General features: G+C 41.3%; 1 protein-coding gene across 1 annotated transcript in view; it reads left to right on the top strand.

Annotated features, from left to right (window-relative positions):
* Positions 1-15,009, top strand: part of ARHGAP32 (Rho GTPase activating protein 32) — a 179,357-nt gene that overhangs the window by 69,920 nt on the left and 94,428 nt on the right. Inside the window, exons 2-3 of the mRNA XM_065652158.1 lie at positions 2,058-2,166; positions 14,548-14,639. Of these exons, the coding sequence (XP_065508230.1) occupies positions 2,059-2,166; positions 14,548-14,639 (200 nt within the window). The 5' untranslated portion in view covers position 2,058. The remainder of the gene's footprint in view (positions 1-2,057; positions 2,167-14,547; positions 14,640-15,009) is intronic.

Here is a 15,009-nt window from a genome sequence, read left to right as displayed (position 1 = left end):
GGTGTCAGATTTCATTTGAAGGGCATTTAGAGCTGCTAAGCAGGTGAAGAAGTGGCATTTTAAATAAAATTATATTTCTGTTCTTATAGCTAGTATTAAATTTTGCAGTGAATTTTCAGTCATTTACAGCTCCCATGAAATAGCCCAGTGTAGGTTTTATAGAACAGAGCAGCTTCTTTAGTTTGTTTGGCCATTAATGTTTACAAAAGAAATGTGTCGGTGTTTTGTATAAGTGCTAGTGTGACTCTAGGTGTTTTCCCCCTCCTGTGAAAAGAATCCGTGGCAGAAACAAGAAATTTAGTTGTATTACAGCTTGACATGTGTGGTGAATCAGACATATGTATATGTTGTACTATTTATTTGCTCTATAAATTAAAATAATGTCAAATATACATAATAGACGTGCATATAAAATGTCTGTATATAATTATACATATATATAATATTCCAAGTTTGTGTTGGGGTGAGGCCGGGGAAAATCGCAGCATCTGACTGTTAGGAAAGCTCCTTCCCGCAGCGGTGTTGCACTCAGGTTTTACATGCCAGAAGACAATATATCAATATAAGTGACTTATATTACCTATATGATCTTCAGCCTTCTTTGGGCTCAGTCTCAGATGGCATGGAATTAAATAGTTACTATTGAAGATTATTAAGGCTTCGCAGATGGTTATGGAGTGTTTATAATTGTGTCAGAGAGGAGATCTTCAGTATCGTTGCCAATATTTTTGTGGTGCTGTGAAAAAGTATTTAGGAGTAGAATATTCTGCTTTGAGCCAATGCTCAAAGAATTCACTTAATTTTCTTATTTCCAGTGAAAGTCCAAAACACCTTCAATGGGAAGAATACTAGGACGGTGTTTCAATGGGAAGGGTTTGGGATGTGGTTTTTATTACAGCAGAAATGCGATCACAAAATTAGATATAAAATTATATGAGATATAATTTTGTAACCCAGACATGCCGTTACTGCGAGTGTTAATAACTTCATTCTTAACCCTCATGTAGGGTACAAAGGAGAGTTAAATGCTTCGGCCCAGCTGCTTATGGCATCGTGGCAACCGATGTCGGGGGTTCAGAACTTCAGGTCTTGATGCTCATTTTAGTCAAACGGTGCATAAATCAGCACAGTTACAATTTAGCGAAATCAGCCCTGCTGCATGCAGTGTTGATTATCCAAATAGTTACTGTAAGTAAATAAATGGCGATCTATTGATAAAATAAAAGCCTGCCTGAATCTTGTATTTAATGAAATCAGAATGGATAATACCAGACTTTCAACAAGTCTTTGGTACTTCAGATCTGCGCCGTAATCCCCACAAAGGCACGTTTATACGGCCTGCAAGTGCGATATATAATGATTCTCTGGCTGTTAGAGCAGAGCTGTCATTAGAATAGGCTGAGAAGCTGTTAGGAATACTTTTTAAATTTTGATTTTGAGCCTCTGATCTCTGTGCAGGCTTGAAATGTACTTGATAGGGTATTTGAAAGATGGCTCCTTATCTAAAGAAAAGTTTTATCTTGATAAAATGAGATGGATTGGAGCACAACCCTGCAGAGCTGGGGCGCTTGAAGGCGGTCACCTTTCGGATGGGATCTGTGAGAATGACGAGCGCTGATGGCTCGGGCCCTGGCTATTGCCATTTTAGGGAAAAACATACAGCGACGACTAAGGAATCAAATGTGTGTATTTCTTCTTATACGACTAATGTTGTTTGCCTGGGCAATGGAAGCAATTTTTTTGAAACGGATTGAAAATTACTCCTCTGCATTTTTCTGTGTTTTAAGACTTGCAAATTGTGTGGTGATGAAACAAAATTATCCATTGGTTTGTTATGAAGTTGCGATTTCTCTCCACCAGATTTACACTCTTGTCCTGCTTGGATAATGAGGAAGTAAGGGAAACTTAGAAGTCTGTAAGATTTCTGGATTTTTACGAAAGCATTTATAGTGTCGGATGAGCCACGTAAATGGGCACCAGAACAAGCACCAGAACAAGCTATATGCATGATTACCTAGAACTTGTCCTGAGTATCAAACATCTGTCTTCCTTTCCAGAATGATGAAGTCCTCTGTACATTCAGAAGAAGATGACTTCGTGCCAGAGCTTCAGAGGAGCATCCATCCCAGGGAGAGGCCGGATTGGGAGGAGACTCTCAGCGCTATGGTAAAACATCTTCTTGCCTTTTCTGTATGCGTTATTTTTGGTTATGCACAACCCAGACTTATATTCTAGTTAGGCATTAAATTATCTTCCCTGAGTTTCAGATTTTTAAATGGATCGCATAGTACTTTCAACAAGACTGAAATACTTCCCTTCCCCTGGCAGTTTGTCAAGGAACGCTTCTGCCCTATTAATATGTGCCCCAAAGCGAGTCTAGTAACCAATTAAAAGGTCCATACGATGTCACAATGATTTTCAGTCTGCATTAACCTCTTTTTGAGCAAGGCTTTTGAGCATGAAGGGAACTTCTTGTAAAAACATGCTCTTTGAAGCATGCAGCATTGTGGAAAAAGAAGATTTTAGCAAGATGCTGGTTAAGTCTACAGAAATAAAACCTCAGCCTGAAAGCTAACCTACCATCAGAGCGAACAGAATTGCAGAAGAGCAATGCGGTTCTCATGCGCACAGAAGGCACAGGCAACTGTATTACCTTGATCTATTTGTTTTCTTTTCAAATGAGTCAGTAAAGTACCTGTGGTTCCACTTTCCCAAGTCCCTCTACCATTTGCTGAGTTTGGAAGGTCAAATGTTGTTTTATTAGCAGCCAAGTAAGGCAATCTGCTGGGGAGGTTTTGTGAAGTTATCTCACCTCATAGAAGCTTGACTGGCCTTATTTCGATATAGGAATGTCTGGAAGTTGTATCTGCAGGACAGTCAGATTGATCTGATGTATGGGGCTGAGGGGTATTCATCCCAGTGGACTGTTTGAAGTTTAAAGCACCATTAATATCTGTCTGGGTCATGTGAAATAGATTTTGGATTAGCTGTTCTTTATACAACGTTCAGAAAATGCGGAGGTAATAAACTCCCTGTGAGCCAGGTATTTGTTTTAATTTTAAGCAGGGGAACAAAGATAAATACTGTGTTTACTCTTTTAAAAACATCATCAAACCCCATATAATACAATGATAATATTTTGTTCCAAACTTTTACTTTCAACCCAAAAAATAACAACCCCAAACACAGGCTTCACCAGTGTTTGTATCTGCTGGTATTTTCTGTGCTTGTCGCTCTGCTTGAGTCCTTTGCTTATCCACTGTTAACATTGACTTTTCCCAATTCTCACTTCCTACGTATGTTTTTTTCTCATATGCGCGTGTTTTTTCCCCTCTCTCCGCCTCGGGCAGCAGCTCTGGCTGGTGCTGCCCGTGTGAGCTCCCCGTCTGTTGTGCTCGGCGTTCCCCAGGCAGCGGTGCGCGCTCCCGGCCTCGGCACACGCTGCTCCTCCACACCCTGGAGCCAGCAGCCTTGTGTAAATCACCGTTTGACACCGCGCTGTCTGTAACCTCAAGGTGTGTCTCCGGAACGGGAGGCTGTAATTCAGTGCCTCCACCTGTAACATGAGTTAGCTGGCATACCTCATTTGTTAGTGTTGGTTTCTTTATGGTTGATTTACAATGAAGGAAAGGTTCACCTGCTCTGGCTTGATACTTTCCCCGTTCTCATCAAGGCCGTTGTGCTCATGGGTCTTATTGCTCTCTACAACTGAAAGGAGGTTGGAGCATGGAGAGTCTTGGTCTCTTCTCCCAAGTAACAAGAGGAAACGGCCTCAAGTTGCACCAGGGGAGGTTCAGATTGGATATTAGGAAAAACTTCTTCACCAAAAGTGTTGTCAGGCATTGGAACAGGCTGCCCAGGGAAATGTCCATCCCCCATGGAAGTCACCATCCCTGGTGGGGTTTAAAAGACACATAGATGAGGTACTTAGGGACATGGGTTGGACGTGGACTTGGTAGTGCTGGCTTAAAGGTTAGACTTGATCTCAAAGGTCTTATCAAACCAAAATGATTCTGTGATTGTTCAGTTTCAAACTGCAACCTACACATGTGTGTAATATTCCTCTCACGGCGCTATTAATTAACTTTTTAGAACATGTCCTCTTGCATAGTTCAATACAAAAACTAAATAGTCCAAGTGGCTATAAAAAAGAGATTTAGAGGATGATAAACAAGAACATTCACATCCAAGATTTATTGCACAATGATTTGGTGTGATGAAGCACAGGGCTACAGGTAAAGCTACTGAACCTGTATTTATAATGGTTGGATTTGTGGTTACAGCATTGATTTGACCTCATGGTCCTCTGGAAACATTGTAGATGGGTAGAAAAACCTCACTTGTTCATGTTTACTGTGTCGAATGAATCAAATTTCCACTTTAAACCTCTGCCTTCTGTCCAGTCAGAAGGTAATATTTACAGGATGTGAATATTTACAGGACACCGTTCAACACTGGCACTCTCCATTCTCTGTTGAACCAGTGCACCTACTATATTGGGTCTTTTTCCTGATCACTTTAAGGTTGAGATTTATTTTCCTTGCTCTTTTCCTTCATTTTGCATTTTAGCAGCCTCTGATTCAGCCTTGCCCCAGGGCATGCTCCTCACATGGTGCACGAGTTTCTCGTAGTGGCATAATACATTTAATTGTTGGTTAGTAGCTGTTTGGGTTGCAGACTTCAGGGTTTTTTGCTACTTGCTATGTCGAACCTTGGGGGTTTGGAGAATTTCACGCTCTGCCAGGTGAGCAAATGCTGAGCCCAGCAACACTACGGAGGGCTCGGGAAATCCCGACATGGTCGGCAGACCTGTGCGGCTTTGCGTTTGTCTCTTGAACCTTGCCTTTGTACATGTTTTTGTACTTTGGGAAGGGGCAATTTACGCATTCACAGTTAGATGAACACATGCGAGTCATCCCTACTCTCTCTCGCCCCTTTTATCTGCAATAGGTTTTGAAGTGCTTATTATTAATTTATATAAGTGCTTTGTTTCCAGAGCTTTTTCTTAACAAGAAATAAACTAAAGGTCTTTCTAAATGTATGGAGGTTGAATGTCCTCCTATACTGTAAATATTCGGTAGGGCAGAAACTCTGTTTTTAATATTTCTGTCATTGCCAGTTTATTCTGGGCACCTGAGTACCTTTGGTCCTCTGATACTACTTTTATTGTCTTTTTTGTGTTTATCATTTTTACTTTCACTTACTTTAAAAACTGCTTGTTTCTTGTTTGCGGTTTAGCAGAAAGACAACTGATTTTGTATTGGAGACCTGTTTTTTTGGGGGTACTTTTGGTGGTTCTTGAGACTTCGCTGTGGTTATGAAATCCCACACTGAAGGAGATGCCGCACCAGATGGACAGACTTTACAGGAGTTAGATAAGAACGCAGCTGCCTGGGTAGCCCTCAAGGACTGCTATATTTTGTATCCCCGCCCCCCGTGTTCTGTATTTTTAGAATTTGGTCGTGGTAGACACACCGTTTTCCTCACTGCCTCTGCCTCCTATTCCCACTGCGCTCCGCGTAACCTTCACACGTGCCGTTTTGTTCCTTCTCTGCTCTGGTTTGGAAAGTGCAGTTGATGATATTGACTTTCTTTGTAGAACACCTCTGAGTTCTGAGGATGAAAAGCCATATTTGAGCCAAGTAATATTGCAGTATATGGATTTTCTAACGTTTCACTGAGATGGTAATGTTATTTTAAAGGAAAAGAGTATCTATTTCTATGTTATAAGAAATGAAATTCTGAAAGAGAACCTTTATATCATATTTCTCATATGAACCAAGAAAACAACTGTCCTCAGCCTGTCATCAACTTTAGCATAAATTGATATTTGTGCTTAATATTACATTTTGCCTTATGTTATTGACCATCTGACTTACTCTCAACACCTCCTTATGAGTTCAGTAAGTTGCGGTGTTTAAAAAGCGGAGTGAAAGCAACCTCTCTCCCAGCAGGCTCGCTCCATCACCGTTGCCTTTTTCTTCCATTTGTCTAAATTTTGTGGGGAAGAAGGATTTAAACAGCGAGATAAAGATAAAAATCTTTATTTATGCGCCCTGTTGAAATGGTGCTGTCACAGAAAGCTGCCACCTGAAGCTGCATGAACATGACAGGTACTGGAGATAAGGTGAATATACTCAGTCCAAAGCTACCAGTAGGATTTTCTTTGGAAAGGTTGTTTTTTTCTGAAGTGTCTGCCATTTCTTTAATCTCTGAAAGCTTTCAAATATCAGCTGTGGTAGGTTTATTTACGATGAGATTTTTTTCCTAGTGCCCTGAGCACAGGAATACAGGTGATGGTTCTGACACCTGGTCACGTCCTACAGTCATATCTGCGGGAATTCACTCATGAGTTTATAACCAGGTTGCCTAGAAAAAGTGTGATGCAGGAACCTCTGAACTCCTGATGGGAAACGGTTATGAATCGGTAAATTTGGCAAATGTGTAAGTGAGCAAGAAGGCAGGTAGTCGGCAGTTGGTACACGTCATCTTTTTCAGCTTCTGCTGCTGGAATTTTAGGAAAAATCCAAGTCTACAAATTGTTTAGAAAGGCACAGAGGTTAAACCCTGTCCTATAAAGTCCCTGGAATAATCTTAGTTCTTATATCAGGTCAAATGGATTCCGAGATCCGTAGTATTTTCAGCGTTTGAAACTAGATAAGGTAACGTATCACAGATTGTGAAGGTAATAAAGGCTTTTTAAGGAGACCTCAATATATCACTCTGTTAGATCTGGGACATGAGTGAGGAGAAAACTATTTTTAAATGTAATTTATAAAAGTGTGTGGAGATTAGGAAATTGTAAAGGTTTAAAGAAAGATTTTGCTGTCCTTAATGTGGGGTTTGTTTCTTATTCTTTGTACAGCACTTAGCCCAGTGCTGCCCCAGATCTTCATTGTGGCTTCTTCAGGGTGCCATTCGTAACAAAGATAAGGATGGGACAGAAATGGGATTTTTGGATGGCGTGGACAATACAGGCGTTGATGTTAGGCAAGTGTTCCATGCAGCACAGCAAGCACCCATCAGGCTCTAATAGTATTTTGGTCAAAACAGTTCTGGTCTGGCATTGCACCAGTAACCTATATTTCATTTTCAATTCACATGTTTTCCCTGTTATTGCTGCATGAATCAGGTATTTGTTTTGTTTTGTCAGGCATTGTTTTGTTGTGTATGCTTCTTTTGCCTGCTCTCCCTCTTGGTTCGAGTCATTTCTGTTTCACAGGCAAACTCCCAGCGTGAAGCTGGTCCCTGAGAATCTTTGAAAATTAGAGCAATCCCTTAATTGGCACGTTGGCTTCTATTTGGGTTTGCCAATTAAATGAGTTCAATTAAACAGAATGGATACCGTATTTTTGGCAGCGAGTATTAATTTATAGCAGTCATTTAATTTTCATTGGTGATGCTATAGAAGCAATTGTTTCTGGTTACGCTTACGGTGTATGCAGTCTTGCAGTGTAGTGTTGATCTAGGAGAAAAAAAAGGACATTTTCTAAATTTCTGGTTTAAAATCTGTTTATATGCAACATTTAGTAAAGAAGGAAGGATTTAGAATTTGCCGAGGCTGGATCAGTAAAGTTTGTTTTCCATCATGATCACCAGTTTTAATGCATCCTGATTTTGCATTTTATCTATTGCAGAGTGAATCCAATGCACATCAGTAAATACAGTGTCTTACTACGTGAAATGTTTGGGTTCTCGTATTTACATGCCACCACTAGTATTTCTTCTTTTATGGTCCTAGGGGATAACAGCAATTAAAAAGATAGAGGCTGCACTGGAGTTTAATGGCTAATTTTTTGAACGCTCCCAGTAGCCCTCTGCCAAATGAAGTAAGTGTAGGTAGGCATAAAAATGCAGTAATGTACATTAGGCACTTAAGCCTGGGTTTACTAAGGCATTAGGGAGCCTGAGTGTGTCTGTTTATCACACTGTGAGCAAACCACTGGGTTGTGCTCTCTGTAGTAGCTGTGTGGCAATGAAGGCCACATAACACCGTTATTGGCATAATCACTGCCTGGCCAGGGGACTCACCAGGGTGGGATTTCCTCGTCGATGACTGAATTAATCTCTGTCGTTTTTTGTGTGATGAGATCTTGCTTTCTACCATAACAACGCAAAGCTCCACTTGTCCTTTTATGCCTAAGCCATGATTAGGATCACCTCCTCCCTCTGTGAAACAATGGCCTGTAGAAACTGCATCAAACAAGGGGCCGGGATTTTTGGAGCCTTTTTTTTTTTTTAAGCCAACAAGGAGCTGGAATTGAAGTATTGTGCTCATTGGCTCTTCTATTTTCTCTGGCTTTTTTCTAAAATTTATTTTACAGAAGAAGGACTCTAACCCTGGCTGCCTTTCCCACGCGTATTGTATGTGGGATTTTTGTTCTTAAAGTACGTTCCTTAGCCAGTGTGCTATTATGCGAGGCTGTGTACTGTACCGCTGAGAGCTTTGGGAATGGTAATAAGGATCTCACTGCTGCTTTGCTATAGCCATGTCAAAGCCGAACATAAAGCTGGCAGGTAGTTATCATGCTAATGTCGTCCTCAGGAGCTAACCATTCGGTTTTGCTGGGCGCATCCCTTTTTGTCCCTAAAACAAACGAGAGCTATGAAAGAAAATACAAGCGTGGGACTGTTTTGCTGGAAATTCACCGTCCTTTAGGTACATTTGATTCATCTGCAGAGAATCAGTTCAAGTCCATGCGCGTCTTTAAGCCTCACTTAGGAAATCTTCACGTGACATAAAATCAACCTGCTTTACAGAGGTGAATTTTGGTCACAGCGACAATAATACTGCCGACGTAGGTTCAAACAGCTGCCAAGCCGCTTGGTCTGTGTCTCAGGTTCCGCTTACCAAATAAGTTGTTCTACATGTGAGCTGGAGATAGTTCTACCCACGGATCTGTGAGCCAGTGAACTTTATTTGAAAACACAGGAGACGAATAGTTAAGAATTCGTTCTTTGTTCTTTCCAGGCTGATCCTTTAAACTATGGTAAATGGATGCCCTAGACTAATGCTGAGTCTCAGGAATGAGAGGTTTCCCTTCATTTGCCAGCTGATGGCAGTGCTTAAAAGTTGGTGGTTTTTTTTTCTTTTTCTTATTTTTTCCCGCTTTGGAGTGGAAAAGCTGGGAGTAGAAAAAACGCATCCTGTGTGGTCTTTTGAAAGAGAAGAATTCACTGTTAACCGTGCCATGCAATGAGCACTGGCTAGAACAATTGAGCATTGACAGGGAATATGGAAAATGGAATTAAAAGTCCTGAACTCAAAAAAATGATACACATAAAAGTATCTTCTTTATTGAATGCAGATTTCTTGGACATGGGATTAGGAATGTGCGTAGCCAGTATTCAGAGTTTTCCTACTGGAAGCACTTGTCATTTTTTTCACTGCCTTTCCTCTATTACATTTCTCATTTACCATGAGATTTGAAAGGCGTCTTGCTGGGTAACTGTTGCCCTGCATTCCGCAGTCCCTGAACTGAGAGCTAAATTTAAAAAGTCAAAACTACTTCTAATTACTCCAGCAGTCCTGGCCTTGAGCTATACCTGCACTTAAGCCAGTCCTACAGCTGTCCTCTGCCACGTCAGAAGGGATGTTTCTTTTATCTTTGCAGCAAGGATCAGGTTAAGGAGCTAAACGATGACTTAAATTTAAAAATATATATAAAAATTAAAAGGCTCAACCGGTTCTCATTTTGAAAACCATCTTTGTGCTTTTCTGTTGGATCTCAAAGGTGGTTTTTTGCACAGAGTGGCTTGGATTGCTGTAATGAGAGCAAGCTAGACCCTTGTCCTCTCGTGGGTAAGATTTATCTGATGCCTGCTCCTTTCTGAGTGAGGGTCTAGGTGGGTACACAGGCCCCTTGGGCATGAGAACAGGAGCCTGTCCTTGGTGTGCAGCTTTGCAGCCCCTCGAGATGGTTATTAAACGTGCCAGTGCTGCGCTCTGCCGATCAGACCGTGAACAGCACGGCTGTTAATTCTTCAGGTGGTCGATTGGGAAACGCACAGCTGGAGGGAGGCTATTTTTCTTTCCTTTGGTAAAGCTTCTGTAGTATAACAAGCAGATATTTTTGTTTAATCTGTGACTGTCGGCCCTGGGTACATAAACCAGATACAATAGCTTCTGCATTTTAAATATGTCACAATATCTTAAGCAGCTCTCAGAAATGTAGCTGAAATGTATTGAAGTGACACAAACATCCTGTATGAAAGTACTTGGGAAACTCATTTGCATCCACTAAACGAATCAATGGAAAGTGGCATTACGAAGAACTCGGCAAATACTTGCGTTTCCATCACATTGCCACTGCGCCTCTGACATTTTGGGATGAACGTTGCATCTTCATCAATGACCGTACATTCCTTCAAAGAAGTGGCCCAGTTACAGCCTTCCTGTGCTCAGGTACATTTTAATCCTTTTCAGGATATTGCTTGGGGAGATAAATGCTGCAGAGTTGGGAACCTTTCACTTGGAGCTATTTGTAGCAGCTTGGACACGGTGACTTTCAGTTTAGTGGAAGCATTTTTCCTTTGCTTTGCTGATTTATTTATTGTGGAGAACCAGGATAGTTGCTACAACACATGAAGTGAGAGTAGACAGAGCTTTGTCTCCCTGGAGTGTGTTAGTGGCTGTGGAGTATGAAGCCGAGATGAACCATATTTATTCTTTCATCATGCTTCAGGCTGAGTTTTGAGCAGTAATTGGTACAAGCAGGACGGTGCTAATGGAGATACCGTCTTGTACCTCGCAGTGATTTGTAGGACAGGTTCTTGATAACGTTGCAAAGTAAGGTCTGCCAGGAGGTTGATGCTGAGCCAGCTTTGTGTAGCTGGTTGGTACCCAAGAGCAGAAACACCCACGTCAGAGCTCAAATGGCGTAGACTGGACGCTCCAGCTCATCCTCTTGATCACCCAGTAACGACTTCTACTGAAACAACATTCCTGTTTCCTGCTGTTCTTCAGTGAAAAAGTAAAGCTCTAACAAAGCTTGGCTTTTTTTGGAAAGCTCTGGGAGGTTTGGTCATTTTTTTTCCTCTTTTTTTTTTTCCCCTCCAAGAAAATCAAGGGGAAATGAAAATGATGTAAAGGAAAGACTGTCATGGAAACCAGCAAGCATTTGGAATCAACTCTGCTGTTTTTAGAAACAAGGCCATGTGCTGAAAGAATCCAGAGCAATCTGGTCCCTCCAAACTGGTTTTGCCGAGAGACTGGTGGTAGGAAGATGCATAAATGTTATTGCCTGTCTAATAGTTATTCTTGCTTTGTGTCAAGCTTGGATAAGAGTAAATTTCCTCCTCAGGGATTTTATAGTAGTATTATGGAAAACCAGTAGTATTGTGGAAAACCAGTTCAGCAGGTATGGGATTCCTGGAGCTTGGTGGGATTCCAACCTTTCTTTTCTTGTTGTGCATCCCAGTATAATTCTGTGGCAGCAGGAGAGCTGTGGGGTTTGCGTAGGTTCAATATTCTCCCCTTTCGAGTATATCAAGGTGGAAACTTTATCACATCATGTTCACTGGACTGTTTTCTTCAATTTTACATGTATTTTCAAATTGTGTTATGTTTCTGGATGTGAGGGAGACAGGTTGACATGTTTTCTGATAAATACAATAAGACTTTTTAGGAGAAAATCCTTTCATATTATGCAGAATTCTTAGCTATAAATTATTTATGACTAAGGTTTTGTGCGCTATAGAGCGCAAAGCTGAAGTTTTCCAAATGCTGCCTATAAATATAAAGACCAAAAATTTCAAACTTGCATGCTTAAAGCTGGACACCCTGATTCCCAAGCAACACTTCAAAATTGCACAAGTGATGTAGGTCCCCTGATACCCACCGAGCAAATGGCCATGATGATTTAAAAATGGAATGACTGACCATCAAGACTATCAGTGTAGGAGAACTGAAGATCCTGATAAAGTCAATTGACTGTGTTCTGCATCAAGTCCTAATTTGTTTATGAAGTTTTGGACCAAAGCAGATTGATGCAGCAGTGACATCGAGCTGTGAAAATGGGACTAAAGAATTTGCATAAACAGATTTGCTCTGTGCAATTACTGGGCTTCCGCAGAACAGCGATGCATAGAAAATAGGGAGGTGAGAAGCAACGGATGATGCTAGCTCGCTAATTTTCAGATGTAAATAATTCAACTATTTCAAAATGATTTTAAAAATTAAATTACTGTGACACAAATCACAAAAGCTGACAAATCTCATTTGGAGTGTTGTGTTTCGACAGGAGGGTAACCAAGGGTGACATTTTGCATGTCAGGTTTGGGATCAAAACAGGTTCCAAGTAGTGGCGAATAAAGTGTGGTTTTATGTAGCTATGTGTCTTTGGTTTATATGGAAAATAGTTGCAGTTTATTTTGGAGCAATATGGTTTCTAAAATTGCTATAAGTTTCTTTTTTGCTTATCTATCCAGCAATTTTTTTCTGGTGTTAGTTCTTCATACTAAAGATTTTAGCTTGCACAAATTCACCATTTTACCCTTTTTCCTCAATTGTGAGACTTACAAGATTGTTTTTCTGCAGCCGAGTCCAAAGAGCTCACATCTAATTGGAAAAGCAAGCCAAGTTAATGACTCTATTGCATCTCATCGTAGTCCATTTAAATGGATACATGCTGTTGGAAATGGGATGGCAGATAGCACCCTCCAGCAGGGTTTGGACATAGCTGGGAAGAAGAGGATAATCCCACTTTTTCAGAGGGATGCTGCCATTTGAGTCTCCTGGACGTGGGAGTTTTGCCTGTGCCGCTTTGAGTCAGATCCAGGGCAGTCGCAAGCTGGCTCGAAGCCCACGTTTTTCTGTCAGATCTGTTTATCCATTTTTATATCTCAGCAGCTTCTGCTGCTGACGGAGAAGAAAAATTATTTTTCTTCCTACAGAAATTCTGTTCCTTAGAAAATTAAGGCAAGCACATCCAGCTTTGCCTGAAAGCAGCTTACAGGAACAGCACACTTATTACTGTAATTAGTTATTTTCTTATGTAAAAGACCTGTAAGATTTATTAAATTGGTGATCCTCTTAATGTTCAAATTCACAATGAGACTCTCAAGTGTCTTATTACATACTAAAGCAGTTGTGTGCTTAGTAACAGTCAGTCAGACAAGGATAGATTTATTTAAGAGTATAAATATTGTCCTTGCCTTTCTTCAGTGAGTTGGATGTGCATGTTCTGTGGGACACTGGAGTTAAAGTCTTGCTTATGTTCAGGGCTGAGAAAGGCACAGCTGAGCGTCCTGGCTTCAAATTTATTCAGTAACGTTGAAAGGGGGGAGCTCCCTTCTAACAGCCACAGCATCCCTTTTCCCAGGGCAGTGCTGGAAATCACAGGAGTTTGTCTGGATGAGGAGAACTTGTGCTCCGCTCATGTTGGCTGGATGAATTCAGATGTCCGTGGTGCATGTCTGCATCTGAGCCGGGCTCAGCCTGGAATCCCGGCATCCAGGCAGAAATAGATCCTCCTGCAGCAAGGTTGCTTTTACCCCAATCTGCTTGTCGGAAGCCGGTGAACCGGACCCAAGGTGCCCGTTTATCTCTGGTGACTCTAAAAGTCGCCTGCGGTAGATGACGGAGTTGCAGCCGCGCACCTTGTGCATGTCTGAGCTGAACGAGGTGAATCGCTCCCTCCGGCTCTGTTGCTGTTGGTTAATGAATATGGGCACGGTGAATGGTTTTGGCTTATTTACTGCCGCTCTTTATGATGTGGCGAAGCACATGTAAATTTGACCTGCGACAAGATCAAATCAGAGCTTCAGGGAGGGGGATGAGAAAGATTCTCCTGTTGTTCGTCTCATAGGTGGGCTGCTAGCTGGAATTGGATAATAATTGGGTGACTCTAAAGTTTTGGAGGTGAGGACCGGGTTGTTTCCATATTTTACATTGCAGTGTACAACTGTATTCTGTTATATGTGACTGTTCATCTCTGTTCAGGCATCTTTTGGTGGAGCAGCTTAGGAACATTGGTGCTGATCTGGATCAGGGAACTCGTCTGTTCACTCCTGTCCTTAGGAAATGGATTCGATGTAATACTTTTTTATTCCAGACCTGTGAGAGGGGCAACACTGAAGTGCCTCTTCCTCTTGCTTGAGCATCGTCTATTTTGGACATGATTCATCTTTGCAGTGCACTGTATAAAGCAGAAAAAAGCTCATTCAGCTGCTCTCACCCGCATCACTAATGACCTGCCTCTGGCCAACAGCAGGGACCATGTTTTTCTCCTTAAGGAATTTTAATATTCATGCACTTATACCAATAGCTTTTTTAAAAGCTCACCTCCCGCATTAATTGGATTTTCCACTGTATGCGCTATCCAGCTTCTTCCAGTCCCTCCGTCTGAATCTAAGTGCACAGATGTTTGGAAAATCAGGTACTTAATGAGCAGTCCAAATATGGAGTGTAGGAATGCACGTTAGACTCCTACCTCTGAAATTCTCTTTAGAAGCCAAAAATAGTAATGAAAAAATACTGGATCTTGCAGTTATTATTAAGAATTAACATGCAGTAAGTTTTTTTTTTTTCCTTCTTTTTTTTTGCAGGCAAGAGGTGCAGATATCCCTGACATTCCGGGGGAGCTGCCGCTCCGGACCTGCGGCAGCACCGCAAGTATGAAAGTGAAGAATGTGAAAAAGTAAGAGCAGTGTTCTTTGGTTTTCCTGTCTGTGGGGCTTCTAGTTTTGATATCCTGGGTTCTAGCGATTGTGCTCCAATTTTTGATAGTATCTTCATCAGAGCGACCAAAATCCATACGAAACAAATTATAGTTAATGTAGTCTAAAACTGGGGACGTGAGAGGTTTTGCTGGCTGTCTCAGCTGTTTCTGGCCATAGAAGCGAAGCTTGTCACAGTTTTAAACCTCACTGTTGCTGTGGTTTTAAATTTTTGTGATTTCTTCCTGAAACTGATTAATTTAAAATAAATAAATAAACAAACCTAAAGAGAAGCCCAGGCAATGTATAAATGAGATCATTTTCCCTGCCTCCCTGTGCTCTGGGAAGCTA

This window comes from Caloenas nicobarica, chromosome 26, assembly GCF_036013445.1.
Source record: "Caloenas nicobarica isolate bCalNic1 chromosome 26, bCalNic1.hap1, whole genome shotgun sequence".
Taxonomy (NCBI): Eukaryota; Metazoa; Chordata; class Aves; order Columbiformes; family Columbidae; genus Caloenas; species Caloenas nicobarica.
The sequence above is the reverse complement of the archived record's forward strand: the minus strand, read 5'-3'. Positions and strand labels throughout refer to the sequence as shown.